This window comes from Polypterus senegalus, chromosome 1, assembly GCF_016835505.1.
Source record: "Polypterus senegalus isolate Bchr_013 chromosome 1, ASM1683550v1, whole genome shotgun sequence".
In the NCBI taxonomy this organism is placed as follows: domain Eukaryota; kingdom Metazoa; phylum Chordata; class Cladistia; order Polypteriformes; family Polypteridae; genus Polypterus; species Polypterus senegalus.
The window spans coordinates 160,704,560-160,720,810 of NC_053154.1; the positions used below are offsets into that span (position 1 = coordinate 160,704,560).

General features: G+C 36.9%; 1 protein-coding gene across 3 annotated transcripts in view; it reads left to right on the forward strand.

Moving 5' to 3' along the window:
* fndc3ba (fibronectin type III domain containing 3Ba) overlaps window positions 1–16,251 on the forward strand; it is a 528,549-nt gene that overhangs the window by 440,162 nt on the left and 72,136 nt on the right. For all 3 annotated transcript variants that reach the window (XM_039761474.1, XM_039761483.1, XM_039761492.1), the window contains 3 exons: window positions 3,144–3,268; window positions 12,282–12,456; window positions 12,684–12,770. In XM_039761474.1, the coding sequence (XP_039617408.1) occupies window positions 3,144–3,268; window positions 12,282–12,456; window positions 12,684–12,770 (387 nt within the window). The remainder of the gene's footprint in view (window positions 1–3,143; window positions 3,269–12,281; window positions 12,457–12,683; window positions 12,771–16,251) is intronic.

Consider the following 16,251-nt stretch of genomic DNA (forward strand, 5'->3'; position numbering starts at 1 on the left):
TCAGATCCCGATAAATCCATTTTAAAAATTACTTCTCTGTTTAATTATTACTAGCCATATTCCCTCCCAAACACAGGTAATAAATGAAGTACAAAAATTTATGATTATCTCTTACACTCTGTCATTCTTAGGCTCCTTGCTTGCCTGATGTCTGCTTTTATACATCCCGTCTTTGAAGGTGATTCTCCTATAACTTTACTTCTGCACGTTTCTCATACTTGCCCTTCCTCTTTGGATTACGCCACCAAAGCCAAACTGACCAATCACATTGCTTAGAGGGACTGAACACACACAGATCTTAGGGTTTAATCATTATATAAGAGACTGTATCAAATGCACACGTTGAAACTGGTTGCGCTTATACTTGAGTAGAGTATGGAATTGAATAAAAAATGGTTAGGTGCACAGGCTCATTTGAGTTACAAGGTTCCTTCTTTTTTTTATACCACACCTTTGTTAATCTCTGTCCCCATGTTATTGTTTCAATTTTATTTTTGCACACATTTCTTTTTGTATAGGCTCTGAAGCAATGATATAAATTCAATGCTTGCAGTTTACACAAATGAATACCCTATGTGTCACTATGCCTCTGTCAAAACTGTAATTCATTTAATAGCAAATGCTTCCCTGTTTCTGGTGCCACACTTGTTACCACTGTAGTCACACAGTCCCAGGAGTGTGGGCTCAAGTCTTGGTCTGCTCATTTTCCTTCTACTGTTTGCATGTTTTGCCTTGTCTGAATGGGTTTTTCCCTGAATCCACCAGTTTTTCCTCCCATGTCCTAAACAAATGCAGATGGGTTTCATTGGCTGCCTGATTTCAGTAAGTCTAACTTCTGACTGGCAGAAACCTAGCCAGAATGGTCTAATCTGGGACTCTGAAATCGGATTAAAATGGGTCAGTAATTTCATGTAGGGGTGTTTTCCTATTTAGTGAATTTTGTGCTTTTAATGTCTTCCCATTCTTGTAACATAAAAACTCAAAAAGCAGTGCCTAGACTGGGATTCAAATCTAGGACTATGGCGCTATGAGGCAGAATGCCACCTATAATGTATCTCAGCAATTTAGCTTTAAATAAAAAAGTACGAAAGAATGCTGAACACACACCAAAGCACCGTGCTGTTGTGCATCCACTCTAGTGAATATGCACAACTGGAATATTTTAGTCAGTACAAGAAAAAAAAAATGTTTTTAAAGGCCTTGAGTATTTTTTGTTCCAGATTTCCCTGGATTTGTTCTAAATGGTGTAATATCACACTTCTGAGTACTGTACTGTGATGTACACACCACAGAAGCACTCACAAGAAAGTTATCTTGTAATACACAATAATACTCTCTTGTTACTTACAGGTGTTTAAAATACTGTAAATGCATTTATAATAAAACTCTCTAAAACATTTTCTTTCTTTCATTCTTTCTTTCTTTCTTTCTTTCTTTCTTTCTTTCTTTGCCATAGAGAGAACCTCTTTCTCAGGGGCACAAGAGGAAACTTCAGGGGAAAGACATACTGCTGTGCTTTAAATAGATTTTTTTTTCTCGTAATTCTTTTCTTCTAATATATTCAGTCCCCAGAAACTACACATAAATCACTATGCTATGACAAAAATGTTTTCAAGCTGCTTCATTCTATAAGGTCTTTGCTTTCCGTTATCTGCAATCCTGAGCTAAACACTTCAAGTTTAGCTGGCCATCCATCACACTGTAATGATTCAGTTCTGAAGTCTTGCTGTGAGAATCATTCGTCTGATCAGTGTATAAAACTTTCCTATGTATTTTGCCTATCAAAAGCCCAACTCTGCCTGTTTTCATATTATGCCGTGTTCTGTATTTACACTTGACATGTAATTGAGGTGGGCTTTTTTTCTGTTAGTCTACTTTTTTTGTCATCTTAACAATTTTTTGTTATTTTCAGCTTTTGTAACACTGTATGCACCTAGGTTCCTAAGTAACAAAGGAAACCTGTTATTCTTCATAATTAGCATTAAGAATTATTATTGGAGAAATTCAATATCTAGAAGCAGCTGATGGAAGGCGTAATTTGCCAACTTTGTCATTTTTATAGCGCGTGTTGCCCATTTTCGTCTCACGATTGAAAATGTATTTCCTGCCAATGTTCTTATCCTTTTATGAGCCCTAGAATGTCCTGGAGACTCTAATGTACTGCCAAGTTGTGATGGTGATTTTTTTCCCTCCTTTTCTATCTTCTTTTTTTCATTTATCTTACATTAGTTGCACATTAGGCAAAAGGCATTTGCTAGATTTATTTTTGCAACATTTAATGCTTGAGCAACATGTTGCTTTAAGCAAATTGCCTCTGCCAGCATGTTTCCTGCTGAAGATAACATCCCAGACAATGTTTTGTTTGATAGAGAGATAATATGCCCACGAGTTGCATTTTTATGTATGTTGACTACTGAAAAAAGATTTTGTACCTGAAAGATTTATTTTAAACAATTCTCTAATTTTCTGATCAAAATATGCTTTTTGAAAAAATACCATAGTTTTATTTAGGTTATTTTTGTAGTTTAAAACATTTTGGTATAACTGGATGGATGGCTGTCTTTACCATAAACAAGTAATTTTGTTTTTTTCTTTAGAATCATTCACATCCATTACAGCAAATCAGACCCTACAGTCTTTGTGTTGAAATGATTTCTGTAGATCAGGAGAGGGCATAAGTCATATTATTAAACTGACTTATTTGTGTTGTATAATACGCATTATCAAAAGAGTGGGCTTTGAGGCAGAGCAGCACCATTATAAAATAAGTCTGCTCCGGTCATGCTGTATTTTAATGCCTGTGCTCTTGGACTAGAAGACCACCAAATTGTTAGTGCAGAGAGATGCAACACCGTTTGATGTAATTGTATTTATTTACTTTATAGGGGATGTGAGATGTTGGATGTGGATGTAAAGAATGCTTATAGTCAACAATTTGTGTGTTTTTTTGTTTTTTTTTCACATAAATATTACTTTCCCCTGTGTTTGCTCTTGCTTCATTTGACATATTTCTTACTGTGTTCTACCTCTTCTTTTACATACTGAGCTTCCAAATGAAAAGAAATATAAAATCAGATTAAACTTGTGCAGGATCCCCACTATTTTTATATCAACTGTTATTTTGTTGTTATGATTTATTTTAGGGAAAACGAAATAGTGTTTTCACGGAGTGCTATTCTGGAAGCCAAAGGCATCACAAAGTAGCTAAACTCTGCTCGGCCAGTGGCTACACGTTCCGACTAGCTGCACGAAATGATGTTGGCACCAGGTATGTATTAACAAACGCTTAGAAATTTTTTATTGTGCACCTTTGACTGTGAATGTAACCAAATAATGTGTATGTTACTTGTACTGTATATAACACCTTTCATAATCAAGAAATGGAAAATGATTTTGTAAATCAAGCATAACATTGCATTCAGAATCCATCATAATGGCAGCAAGATAAAGATTTGCAGATCTTGTAAGCAAATAGCTGATTTAGCCCAGAACAGGGTAAATCAGAAAATGAATCAACCATGCTTCCTTAACCAACTAAAATAGCTAGTATAAAATAAAGTGTAAAAGTATACTATACTACTAGAACATCTCTATCTGTCATAAGTCCTTTGTATTTTTAACTACCAGAATGCGGCTGTGCTTTAGACAGAATTGAATGCTGATGTCTCCTTTCATTATTTCCACATTACCAACAAGAGACACTAACTGTTGTTGCAAAGTCCCATTGCTTTTCATCATACAAGTACCAAAGTTCAAACACTGCAGTGCAGTTCTTCTGAAACTTCAATAGGCAACTGCTCAGTCTGTTGCTGCCCAGTTGCCTTATTATGGATTATGCAAGCAGCTACAATACAGAGATATTTCAGTGGTGTACACGGTAATATGTTTAACTTGAGATAACTGTTCAGTCATTATTAAATGGTCACAAAGTCGCAAAGTATTAAAAAGTTAAAAGCAGATAAATCCTTATCTTTGTTTTCTGTACAAGCAGAATTTAGGGTGGAATTTTGAACATACTGGAGAAATCTTACCGAATTCCATGTGAACTAATGCTAAGCAGGAACACTGTGTGGAAAAAGGGACTTCCTTCCTGTTTGTGACTGGTACCCCCCACCAAACTAACATTCTTGTTTGTAACTGCTGCTCCCCATCCGATTAATTGTTTTAGGGAATCACCTTTTTACTTCACACTAGTGAACATTTCTAATATGCTTCCTCTTGGCTATTTTTGCATGAAAACAACCGCAGATTTGTTTTTACTGTCCACAGGGCTCTCTCTACTACCTTTTGGATTACCTTTAAAGTTAGTTTTCCACTTTTCTTTATTACTTTTCTATAGTTACTTTTCTTTAACAACATGTAGTTTTAGGTGAAGCTTTATGTAGAGTCTAGTGTCAGAAAAAGTTGTGCAGTGCCTTGAGCATTGTATGAAATACTCGGAAATGGTTGGAAGTTTAGTATTATTTTTTAGTTTTTGGATGTTTCAGTCATAAAATTGAAAAACATCAGCTTTGATGGGACATCATTAAACAGTTTGCTGAACACATCTCCTTTTTTATCTGGAGCAAGTTGCTAGAATAAGGTGTGATTCCTTCAATCCTGATTTGAATACAAGTTCAAATATAAATATATACACGGAGGAGGCCGAAAGAAAGGCTGGCATGTACACTTTTGAAATCATGAAGCCACGTTTTCATTTTGCCCCTAAAAATGTGACTTCCTTTTACAAGTGAGTAGTATAGCATAATGAAATGGAGGCTCAGACGTTTACGTTAGCAACCTTAAAAAAAGCACATCAGTAAGAGAACAAACATTTGAGTTGCAGATAGCTAAATTGAATGTGCCATAGCAACTGGAAGGACTCCTCACTAAACATATCCTGTTTTTGAAAATAGCCCTGAATACGTTTCATGGAATATGTGTTCTTCTCTTCATTTTTTTAGTGTTTAACTGATCTCAGATTTGTTACATTAGAATGTCTTAAATTGTGCTTGAACGTAACATTGAGAAAGTTCTGAAGGTACAAATTACCCCTCATTCACAGTTCTTGATACCTTAATGCATTACTGCTTTTTCACAATTTACAAAGCTTTTCACTTTAATGCAATACAATGAATAAAAAAATGCATTAATTTTTAGAGCACTGAAATGAAATCTAGCACTATTTTTTAGACAAAGTAAAACTGATCAGTCTACCAGCTCTAATGTCACCTTAGCCACTTAGGTGGTCTCATATATGTCATTAAACCTGCCTGACTTTATTCATGTGAGTGTTGAAAGGTGTTATATCAAGCCACAGTTTGATTTGGTTCCTGATATTTCAAAATAGCAACATACAGTAAGCTTCGTAGTTTCAGAAAGCATGGCCACTGTACACGATTTGCAATGTTTTTCATAGGGCATATGCATAATTTTTAGTTCAAAGTATGACAGTTACTAAAGAGCACAGTTCTATTTACTCAATTAAAAAATAAACCTTACTTACAGTATAGATTGATAAGATATTCTTTATTTGTCCCCAAGAAAATTAATACTTTTATATTAAATTAAAACTTCACAGAAACTCAATTAAAGCAAGCAAAAAGGCAGGCCGCATTCATTCAGCACTCAAAAAGGGGACAGCTCCTACAAAGACAGGCTGGCCTTAGTTTTCTTCATAAAATTAATAAAACTCAATATAATTACGTAAGTTGATGTCTTAAGTTAATTTTGAAAGTTTAAGCTAAATTGTAATATGTCCTGTATATGTCCAGTTAATAATAACTATTGTTTTTCTTTGGAACGGCAAAATGTAAAATATTTGAAATTATCTGTTTTGATACAGACATAACTGAATGTCATTTTTCCTTTAAGCCTACTAAATAAAGATGCCTTGAGCATGAACTTAAACTAGTTTAATCTGTGGTGGATCCAATTTTGAATATCTCCATGAACTTTGTCACAGATATGAATTGGAATCTCTTCTTATTTGGCAGCCTTTCAGGTTATGTCATGCTGCATATCTGAAAATGAATCCCAGTGAGAACACCTCTGAAACTAATCGTTTCAACATATGCTCTCTCCGTCTTCCAACCACTACATTATGGTCACAGAACTGACCATTTGGTTAACTTGGTCAATCTCTGTAAATATTTCTGCCTCCCTGATCCACTTAATCAGGCAAGCATGTTAACCTTGGAATTGCACATGAGGAGAAGAGAATACAGCTTGCCTTGCACCTTCCCCCATCATATGCTATTGTCTATGAGGGGGAGCAAAAGCGTTGATTCGTCAAAAATTTCGATTTCTGGTTTTCAATGGATCTCGATGTTTTAGGGTCCCCAATACTAAATACACTGATATCTTGATAATGGGTTTGTGTATGTGTGTGTGACACAGTTTCTTGAGGATGGTCTACAGCTAAAACGGCTCGACAGAACAATACCAAATACGAAACTTAAGCCTGTTATGAGATGACATTGTGCTGATTAGTTTTTGAGCCAAATCATTCAAGAGAAAGAAGCACTCTAGTGGAACTCTCAAATGCCGTAATTCTGCAATTAATTATGAATTCTTCTCGTCAATTGCTATCGTAGTGAACTATTTTAAGATCAGAAAGATCAGCATCAGAGCAATAAATAATTGCTGAAATGTTATAGAATAGTGTGGGTAACTTGGTTCCTAAACCACAAAGCCTACTGGTGCTCACGTGTGATTTTTTTTTAATAAAATGAAAGTATATTATTAAAGTATAAATGAACAGCAGTTTTAAATCAACTTAATCCATTTAGTAATGGACTGCTGTAATGGACAGTTTACAGGTGTTTTATCATCTATGGAATTTCAAATTGTGATTTGTGTCCAGTTTAATGTTAATTGGCTATGCAATGCTGAAATTAACTATATATGATAATAACCTAACTGTACTGAGGAGCACTTTTAAATTTATGGATCATCTAATTATTTATTGCACTTATTGGATTGGCACAAATGTGGACTCACAAATCATAACATTTAGAACTGCACTGGTTTTATTTTATTATTTCCGTCTCAGTTATTCATCATTAGTGCTACAAAAGATATAGCCTTGTAAACATAATTATTAAACATTTGATTGTGATTGTTTACCTCAGTTTGTTTTAAGCAATAATTACTTTTTACATACTTCATGAGGAGAAGTTTTAAGAAATGTAACTGAATAGCAATAAATTATCCTGATTTACTATTAAATGACCTGTTGTTTTATGTGAACCCTTAGGTACAGTACTATCATCACAAGGCAATGAACAATATAACACTAAGCAACATTAACGGAGTCATTCATATTTTTTGGTAAACTGTCTAGAAATAATTCAGGGCTCAACAAAGGTTGCTGAAGTCAGAACCACACAAGCACTTCGTGAAAAATAAAATTTACATGTAGAATTAGAGTTTTTCTCCTGTCTAATTTAGGAGACATTTGAGCCTAGTTACAAGAGCATGGGACTTTAAAACCCAAGATTGCTGGATCTTACTATGTTACTTTAAGCAGTCATAAAGTGTTCCTAAAGTGTTCCATCCATTATCCAACCCGCTATATCCTAACTACAGGGTCCAATTGTTGAAAAACAATATATACATCCTTGTACTGTTGCTCTCCTTTGACTAAATCTTTTCTAAGATGAATGTGGTAATGGCAATCATACAACACAACATTCTAAAAAATACTGCACACTCACATCAGACCATTTTAGAGTAATTAAATAATAAACAAGGGAGACAAAGAGCAGCACAAATTCTAGCAGACAACTGGGAGGACAAATGAACGATATGTCAATTGAAAAGTGTTGTGCCACTGTGCCAACTTGTCATCGTTTGCACAATCGGTGTGTACTATATATAATGTTATTTTTTTTTTAATTAGCAATGTATTTATATGTTAGCATAATAGCTGTTTGCAGGGTGTTAATTGCTGCTCTCCTCAACCTGCTTGTTTCCTCTCAACTAAGCTGTGGTCATGCACTTTTCTGAGCCCCGGCCAAGCTGATTTTCTCCTTTGCAGCTCTGTTTTTCATTTGGAGATGAGTCATCACTCAGCCGGTGTGTTTTAGGAGAAATATCAATGCAGAGAGAAAAGAAAGGGCAAATATGAAAGAGGCATAAAATAAAATACCAGAGCCCACGGAGTAATTCTCATTATCTCTCTAAGGCTGAATTTTGAATGCATGAAAAGCCTTTACTGTTTAATGCTTCAGTACGTCAGAGTATAAATATTTAGCACATTTTTAAATCATGGTTTCCATGAAAATAAAGATGCATAGTTGTGACACAAGAAAAAGGTGTTTGGTAGATAATTTGCTTTTAATTACAGAGGCCTTATGCCACAGTCAGTGCCAAGGCCAAGTAGGTCTGCTGTCATAAATCTCATTGCAAATGCTATGGTCTTTGTCTGCATTTTTCTTTACATATGGGGAGTGGAATTTTCTCTGTACTATATTCCAGACACTGTCTGTTTTTGGAGAAAGTCTGGATTTAGCAAGTGAAGAGTGTTGTTCAAGTAAGGCATTCATTTTTGTGTTGTGTAACATCTTTCAGTTCAAAAAGCCATTTAATTGGTCTGTTACAATTAAGGAAAGTGTGAGAAATGTTTGATTTCAGATTGGAAAGACTAAACAAGTGGCTTAACAGAAAGACCAACATAATAAGAGTCCTCAATTAAGGGCAAAATTCTCATTTTCAAAAGTGGGACTGTTTCTAGCCTTCCCTGCTGTTTGAGTGGTGCTTGTATGCTTAGGCGTGCTCTCCTTGTGTTATTTACAGTGGCGCCTTGGTTTGCGAGCATAATTCTTTCCAGAAACATGATTGTAATCCAAAGCGCTCGCATATCAAAACGAATTTCCCCATAAGAAATAATGGATACTCAGATGATTCGTTCCACAATCCAAAAATATTCATAAAAAATGATCAATAAAAAATATAAAGTAAAAATATACTGCTCAAAAAAATTAAAGGAACACTTTTTAATGAGAGTATAGCATCAAGTCAATGAAATTTCTGGGATATTAATCTGGTCAGTTAAGTAGCAGAGGAGGTTGTTAATCAGTTTCAACTGCTTTGGTGTTAATGAAATTAACAACAGATGCACTAGAGGGGCAACAATGAGATGGACCCCCAAAACAGGAATGGTTTAACAGGTGGAGGCCACTGGCATTTTTCCCTCCTCATCTTTTCTGACTGTTTTTTACTAGTTTCACATTTGGCTACAGTCAGTGTCACTACTGGTACCATGAGGTGATACCTGGACCCTACAGAGGTTGCACAGGTAGTCCAACTTCTCCAGAATGGCACATCAATACGTGTCATTGCCAGAAGGTTTGCTGTGTCTTCTAGGACAGTCTCAAGGGCATGGAGGAGATTCCAGGAGACAAGCAGTTACTGTAGAAGAGCTAGACAGGGCCATAGAAGGTCCATAACCCATCAGCAGGACCAGTATCTGCTCCTTTGGGACCCTACAGAGGTTGCACAGGTAGTCCAACTTCTCCAGAATGGCACATCAATACGTGTCATTGCCAGAAGGTTTGCTGTGTCTTCTAGGACAGTCTCAAGGGCATGGAGGAGATTCCAGGAGACAAGCAGTTACTGTAGAAGAGCTAGACAGGGCCATAGAAGGTCCATAACCCATCAGCAGGACCAGTATCTGCTCCTTTGGGAAAAGCAGAACAGGTTGAGCACTGTCAGAGCCCTACAAAATGATCTCCAACAGGCCACTGGTGTGAATGTCTCTGACCAAACAACCAGAAAGACTTCATGCGGGGGGCCCTCTAATGGGCCCTGAGCTCACTGCCCAGTAGCATGCAGCTTGATTGGCATTTGCCATAGAATACCAGAATTGGCAGATGCACCACTGGTGCCCTGTGCTTTTCACAGATGAGAGCAGGTTCACCCTGAGCACATGACAGAAGTGAAAGGGTCTGGAGAAGCCATGGAGAACATTATGCTGCCTGTAACATCATTCAGCATGAGCAGTTTGGTGGTGGGTTAATGATTGTCTGGGGAGGCATATCCATGGAGGGTCACACAGATCAGGATGAAATCCTTGGACCCATTGTCAGACCCTATGCTGGTACAGTGGCTCCTGGTGCACAACAATTCCTGGCCTCATGTGGTGAGAGTATGCAGGCAGTTCCTGGAGGATGAAGGAATTGATACCATTGACTGGCCACCACACTTTCCTGACCTAAATCCAATAGAACACCTCTGGGACATTATGTTTTGGTCCATCCAATGCCACCAGGTTGCACCTCAGACTGTCCAGGAGCTCAGTGATGCCCTGGTCGAGATCTGGGAGGAGATCTCCCACAACACCATCTGTCGTCTCATTAGAAGCATGCACCAATGTTGTCAGGCATGTATACAAGAACACAGGGGCCATACAAACTACTGCGTACAATTTTGAGTTGCTGCAATTAAATTCTGGCAAAATGGACTAGCCTGCCACATAATTTTTCACTCTGATTTTGGGCGCTCTTTGAATTCAGGGCTCTGTAGGTTGATCATTTTCATTTCCATCAAACGATGTGGCATCCTTTCGTTCCTAACACATTACCCAGTCTATATCAGTATAGATATCCAGGAGGATTTCTTTTTCCCATTGAGATCTGATGTGTTTTCAAAGTGTTCCTTTAATTTTTTTGAGCAGTTTACATAAAACAAATTAACCTGCAATTTACCTTTGAAAAGAATTGTTACGCACACATACGTGGTCACAGTGCTTTAGTATACAGTACACACATGACATGCTGACTGAGACCAAGCATAGGAGACGATTACCCACAATCCCGCAGCGAGAGAGAGAAAATCCATCAGCTCAGTTGTGACCATGTACTGCTCAGCAGACAAAGCATATACTGTCACACTTGGGCCACAAATTTGCACAGGTTCACTCAGGGTTTTCAAGAGACAGAAACTTTATTCGAATACAGACGGGACAAACACAGAGTCTCTTTCAGGAGCGATCCGGGTGCACTGTCAAAACTGTTTGCCACAGCTCCACCTCTTGATCAAAAGAACACAAAATCTTCCTCCTCAAAGGGGTGCGGCGGTTCGGAAGCCCCGACTGGAACAGAGGATGTCTGGGGGATGAGAGTCAAGGCAGTGAGACACTAGAACAGCCGCTGTACGGTCTTTTAAAATGTTCGAAGCGCTGTGTAAGATGCAGATCATGCAGCATGGCAGCAAGCAGTAGGCTAGCAGCTAATCCCTCAAAGAAGAGATGAAAAGCTGAGTTTGTTTCCCATTGTATCACTGTTTAAGAGGGGGTTTCGGAGGAGCAGCCACATCCCCTTGGGGCTGCGTTCAGCATGTACACAATACGTACTACTCGTATTGCAAGACCTTGCTCATTTATCAAGTTAAAATTTATTAAACATTTTTGCTCATTTTGCAAAACACTTGCAGACCAAGTTATTTGCAAGGTTTTACTGTCCTGAAAATCTAAAATCTGACTAAACTTTTAGATCAATACACTGTGTTGACTCAAAGTTGTATACTGATTGATCATGTGGAGGCTGTTCCTTAAAATTTTTAAAGAAAATGAACCATTGGAAGAGCGATGCCTTATCACTTATCTGACAGTATTTAATATTACGCGTGAGATTGTGGTGCATAAATTATAACTTTATACCACTGGTTGCCTAAAGCCCTGGCACACCACACAAGTAGTAATAATTTGTCACTGTTTGTATTTGATTATAGTTATTTTGCAAATCAAATTTGCCTCATTTGACTTAAATTTATAATTTGGCTGATATTTTGTCAGTATTTAAATAATGGGGTGCAGCATGTCGTCGTGCAGATTCACAGTGCAAGTAACATGCATTTCAGCCTTTATCTCAGTTACTGTCTGTTCTTCCTTGTTTCAGAGTTTTTTTTTTCCTTTACATCCCAAATAATGGCAAGTTAGGCTCATAACTGACCAAATATATCAGACTGTAATTGTACTCTGCATTTGAATTTTTGCCTTACCGCAGTAGGTTCTAGCCTTCCTAATGATGCTGTTGAGATACGCTCTGGATTGCCATAACCTTGAGCTGGATAAACTGTTTCAGAAAATGAGTGAATGTTTTAAAATGTAAATCATACTGCTCTTAGTTACAATTATCTGTCCTTTGCAGGAGCTGAGTTCTGCCATTAAGGACGAGCAAATAATTAACAGAGAAACTGAGAAAGCCATTTGTGAAAAGTTGAGCTTTCATTGGGTTGCTGTTTCTTTTTCACTTAATGCACCTGCAAGTTTCTTCAGTTCTTCCTGTTTTTGTTCACAGTGGCTACAGCCAAGAAATCATTTTTTACACATGTGGAAATATCCCCCAGTCACCTCTTGCTCCAAGGTTGGTTCGCGCTGGCACTACTTGGATCACCTTGCAGTGGAGCAGGCCAGATGGCTGCACACCTGAAGAGATCATCACATATAATCTAGAAATACAGGAGGAGAACAATGTAAGTGTCGTTTATGTTAATGTCAGTTTGGGTGTCACATGCACTACCAGGTGTTGCTGAATCACATTGTTACTTGGAATTGGATGCCATGGACGCGCCTTTCCAGATGTTCAGTGAAACATGTGAGCACCTATTAAGGGGAAAATTCATGGATACAAGAAATGGAAAAAGTGCTTGCACTACATAACCATTTGGCCATTCTCAAAAATATTTTTTTTCTTTGTCAGGGTGGTGCTTTTAACTCAAGGTACACTGGTGATGACTTGACATGTACTGTACGAAACCTTAAGAGAAGCACACAGTATAAATTCAGGGTAAGTGGGTCTTTTTCTAAAGTAAATGTTGCTGTCAGCTTTACATTTGCCTTATGTAATCCTAAATTCGATGGAGTGGATTGATGCATTTACCTTTACAAATCTAGTGAGATGGTAATGTGAGTGTAGCCCATCATAATACCTCGTCTAGTATATTCCATCTTTTTCACCCTCTCCTTTGTAGAAACACTATAAGAAGGATATCAGAGGAAATGGAAATGAGCAACACTCTCACAGATGGATTCTCTGTGGTTTTGTTCATAAAGTTTAAGCATTCAAAGCAAGTCTCAGAATACATTATGTTACCTAAAATAAAAGGCAGCACAAAATGACTGATATGTAAATCTTTATAAAGCAGTTTAAAAACAGATATAATGTTTGCTTTGAACGCAAAAATTATAAGCATTACAAAGATACTGGTTGAAATATGGATCACCTTGAGATAATAGATTATAATCTATAATATGAATGGAGATTGGCATTTGAGTGAAACCAAGCCAATTATCTTCGTGAAATATAATTATGAAAGATAGTCTTGGCTCCTTGTGTTTAGAACATTATGAGGGCTGCAGCTAAGTAAATCATGATACGTCTGCACTTACCTGGGAAAGACCATGGCACATGGCTCTACATTAATTTTTTTCAAAGCATTACATGTGAATAAAGCTCAGTCCCAAATGGGCCTTCCAAATGGACAATGACGCCAAGCATACCTCCAGAGTTGTGGCAAAAAGGCTTAAGGACAACAAGGTCAAGGTATTGGAGTGGCCTTCACCGCAATCTGATTGAAAATTTGTGTGCACAACTGACAAAGCATATGTAAGCAAGGACACTTACGAATCTGTCCCAGTTACACCAGTACTGCCTGGAGGAACGGGTCAAAATTCCAGCAACTTATCATATAAAGCTTGTGGAAGGCGACCCAAAACATCTGGCTCAAGTTACACAATTTAAAGGCAATGCTACCAAATATAAACAAAGTGTATGTAGACTTGTGACCCACTGGAATTGTGATATGGTCAATAAAAAATGAAATAACCTGTCCGTGAACAGTTTTGGAAAAAATGAATTTTATCCTGCACAAAGCAGATGTCTTAAAGGATAGTGCCAGATTTATAGTTTGTTGGTATAAAATCTGTGGAGGGGTTATAAAGTGAGTAGCAGATGTTTTGGGATTTTATTTTATTTATTAATTTTTGCATTTATCAATAGCCACATTGTGTTCCAAAAGAACACAGTTACAGGTGTATTTAGTGTTTTAAAGTGGATTTAAATTGTTATATATTGGATTGCACAGAACAGTAAATAGAAAATTGTGAGAACTGTCTTTTTAATGGTACTCAAAACATTCTTTTAGGTTACTATACTTAAATGTCAACAGTTCTTTACATTATAAGTTTAATTATGATTCTATGATATTTGAACAACTGTGAAACACTTAAAGAAAACTGATCAAATTTAAGCTGAAGTGAATTCAGATCTTTTAGGTTTCCTTTTACACAATATATGTGGTGGGTGACCAGTGGATTAGCAGCATTACCACAGATGGACAGAAATGAGATGAATGTTTGGTTATAATGTTGCTTTCCCCATGGTCTAAAAGCTTCGATGATTTCATATTACAAATACAGTTAACACTAGAATTACCAGAGCCTACTAAAAAACTTGTAGATCCGTCCCACCTTAAATCGCTTCACACCTCTCCATTAGCGTATTTGTCCTGTAAATGTGTTGATAAGCAACAAGCAGCCTGCTATCACATCCACCACCGCCGCACAGTTTTCTCAGCTCAAGTCCGTTTACCTGCACGTCAGTTGCTTGGAATTGTATAGAATGAGAAGTCAAGCAAAATCACACCTTTTATAAATACTACATCGTTATTTGGAACACATGCATTTCATGTGTGTTCTGTGTCTACAACAATTTATTTACAATTTATTTATGTACAGTAAACACATCGTTAAAACAAACGTTTTTCATGTTTTAGTAATAATTGACAAAATGTAGACATGAAGTGTATAATGTGTTAAGCCTGAATTACAAATATCAAATAAACACTTTCGCAAAAGGTACAAATATAACAGAACAAGTACGCTTCTATTCAAGGATATAACTGCAGAAAATTGACATTGACACGCATTTGCAAAGATCGCTTTGGTGGCACAACGGTATAAACTATGAAAACTTCACGGGTTCGATCCTGGACGAGTCAGTTTTGAGAAGTGAACTGCTCTTATTCTTACTATTTTAGAATAAAAACATACATTTGATTTCAGTCTGTAACAGCTGGTGTAAATGTATGATACTTGTAAAGGTTAGCTTTTTTTTTTTTTTCTTTCAGTATTATTCTCTCAGTTGCGTTCACGGTCAAACCACGCCCCCCCCCATCTGACACTGCTGTGTGTATAACACATTATACACTTCATGTCTACATTTTGTCAATTATTACTAAAGCATTTAAAACGTTTCTGTTTTAATGATGTGTTTGCTGTACATAGATTGTTGTAGACACGGAACACACATGAAATGCATGTGTTCGAAATAACGATATAGTATTTATAAAAGGTGTCATTTTGCTTGACTTTTCATTCTATACAACTCCAACCAACTGACGTGCAGGTAAACAGACTTGAGCTGAGAAAACTGTGCAGCGGTGGGGTATGTGATAGCAGGCTTCTTGCTGCTTATCGACACATTTACAGGACTGAAGACGCTAATGGAGAGGTGAGAAGCGATTTAAGGTGGGACGGATCTACAAGTTTTTTCGTAGACTCTGGTAATTCTAGTGTTAAATACCACATCGTTTGCTCTTCCAAGTTCCTCCACCTCTCCCACCAACTAGCGACAACAGCGGCCTCTCTCACATATTAGGACTGGATGTCTTTGGCTTGATAAATGTGAAAGAGAAAAACCATTATATTGTGAAAGCTAATTCTCACTTTGAGAGTCTGGGAATCACTGCTGGCACTTTAAAGTGTATTTGTCACTGAGGAACTGTACCATTTATCACAGAATATGCTCATACATCTTAATGGAGCTAAATTAGAGTGCTGATTTTTGTGATTAGGAAAGAATAGTGCTTTATCGCCAAGTGCTGAAATTGTAGACATACTTATTTAGTAAAAGCAAAATCATTTCATATTTGCTGTTTTAAATTCTGCTTAACAAAAATCAACACAGATTCTACTCCATGCAATAGTTATTCTGGTTAAGATTGACCTCTTAGACGTAATTATTTTTCTATTATTCTAGTGTTTTTGTTGGGGATTAAAACATCACCAAATTTTACTGTGTAAAAGAGAAAAAAAATGATGTCTGCAAACTTTATAGCACCTTTTATAGTGAACACTATAAAAAAGTTTTGCTTCTTCTGTATTATTCCTTTCATTTGAAGGGATGCTGAATTAAGCAGGATTTGATTTATAGATGAAAAAGAGGATGATTTCCTTATGATTAATCAAAGTTTCTGCAGTGCTGAGGG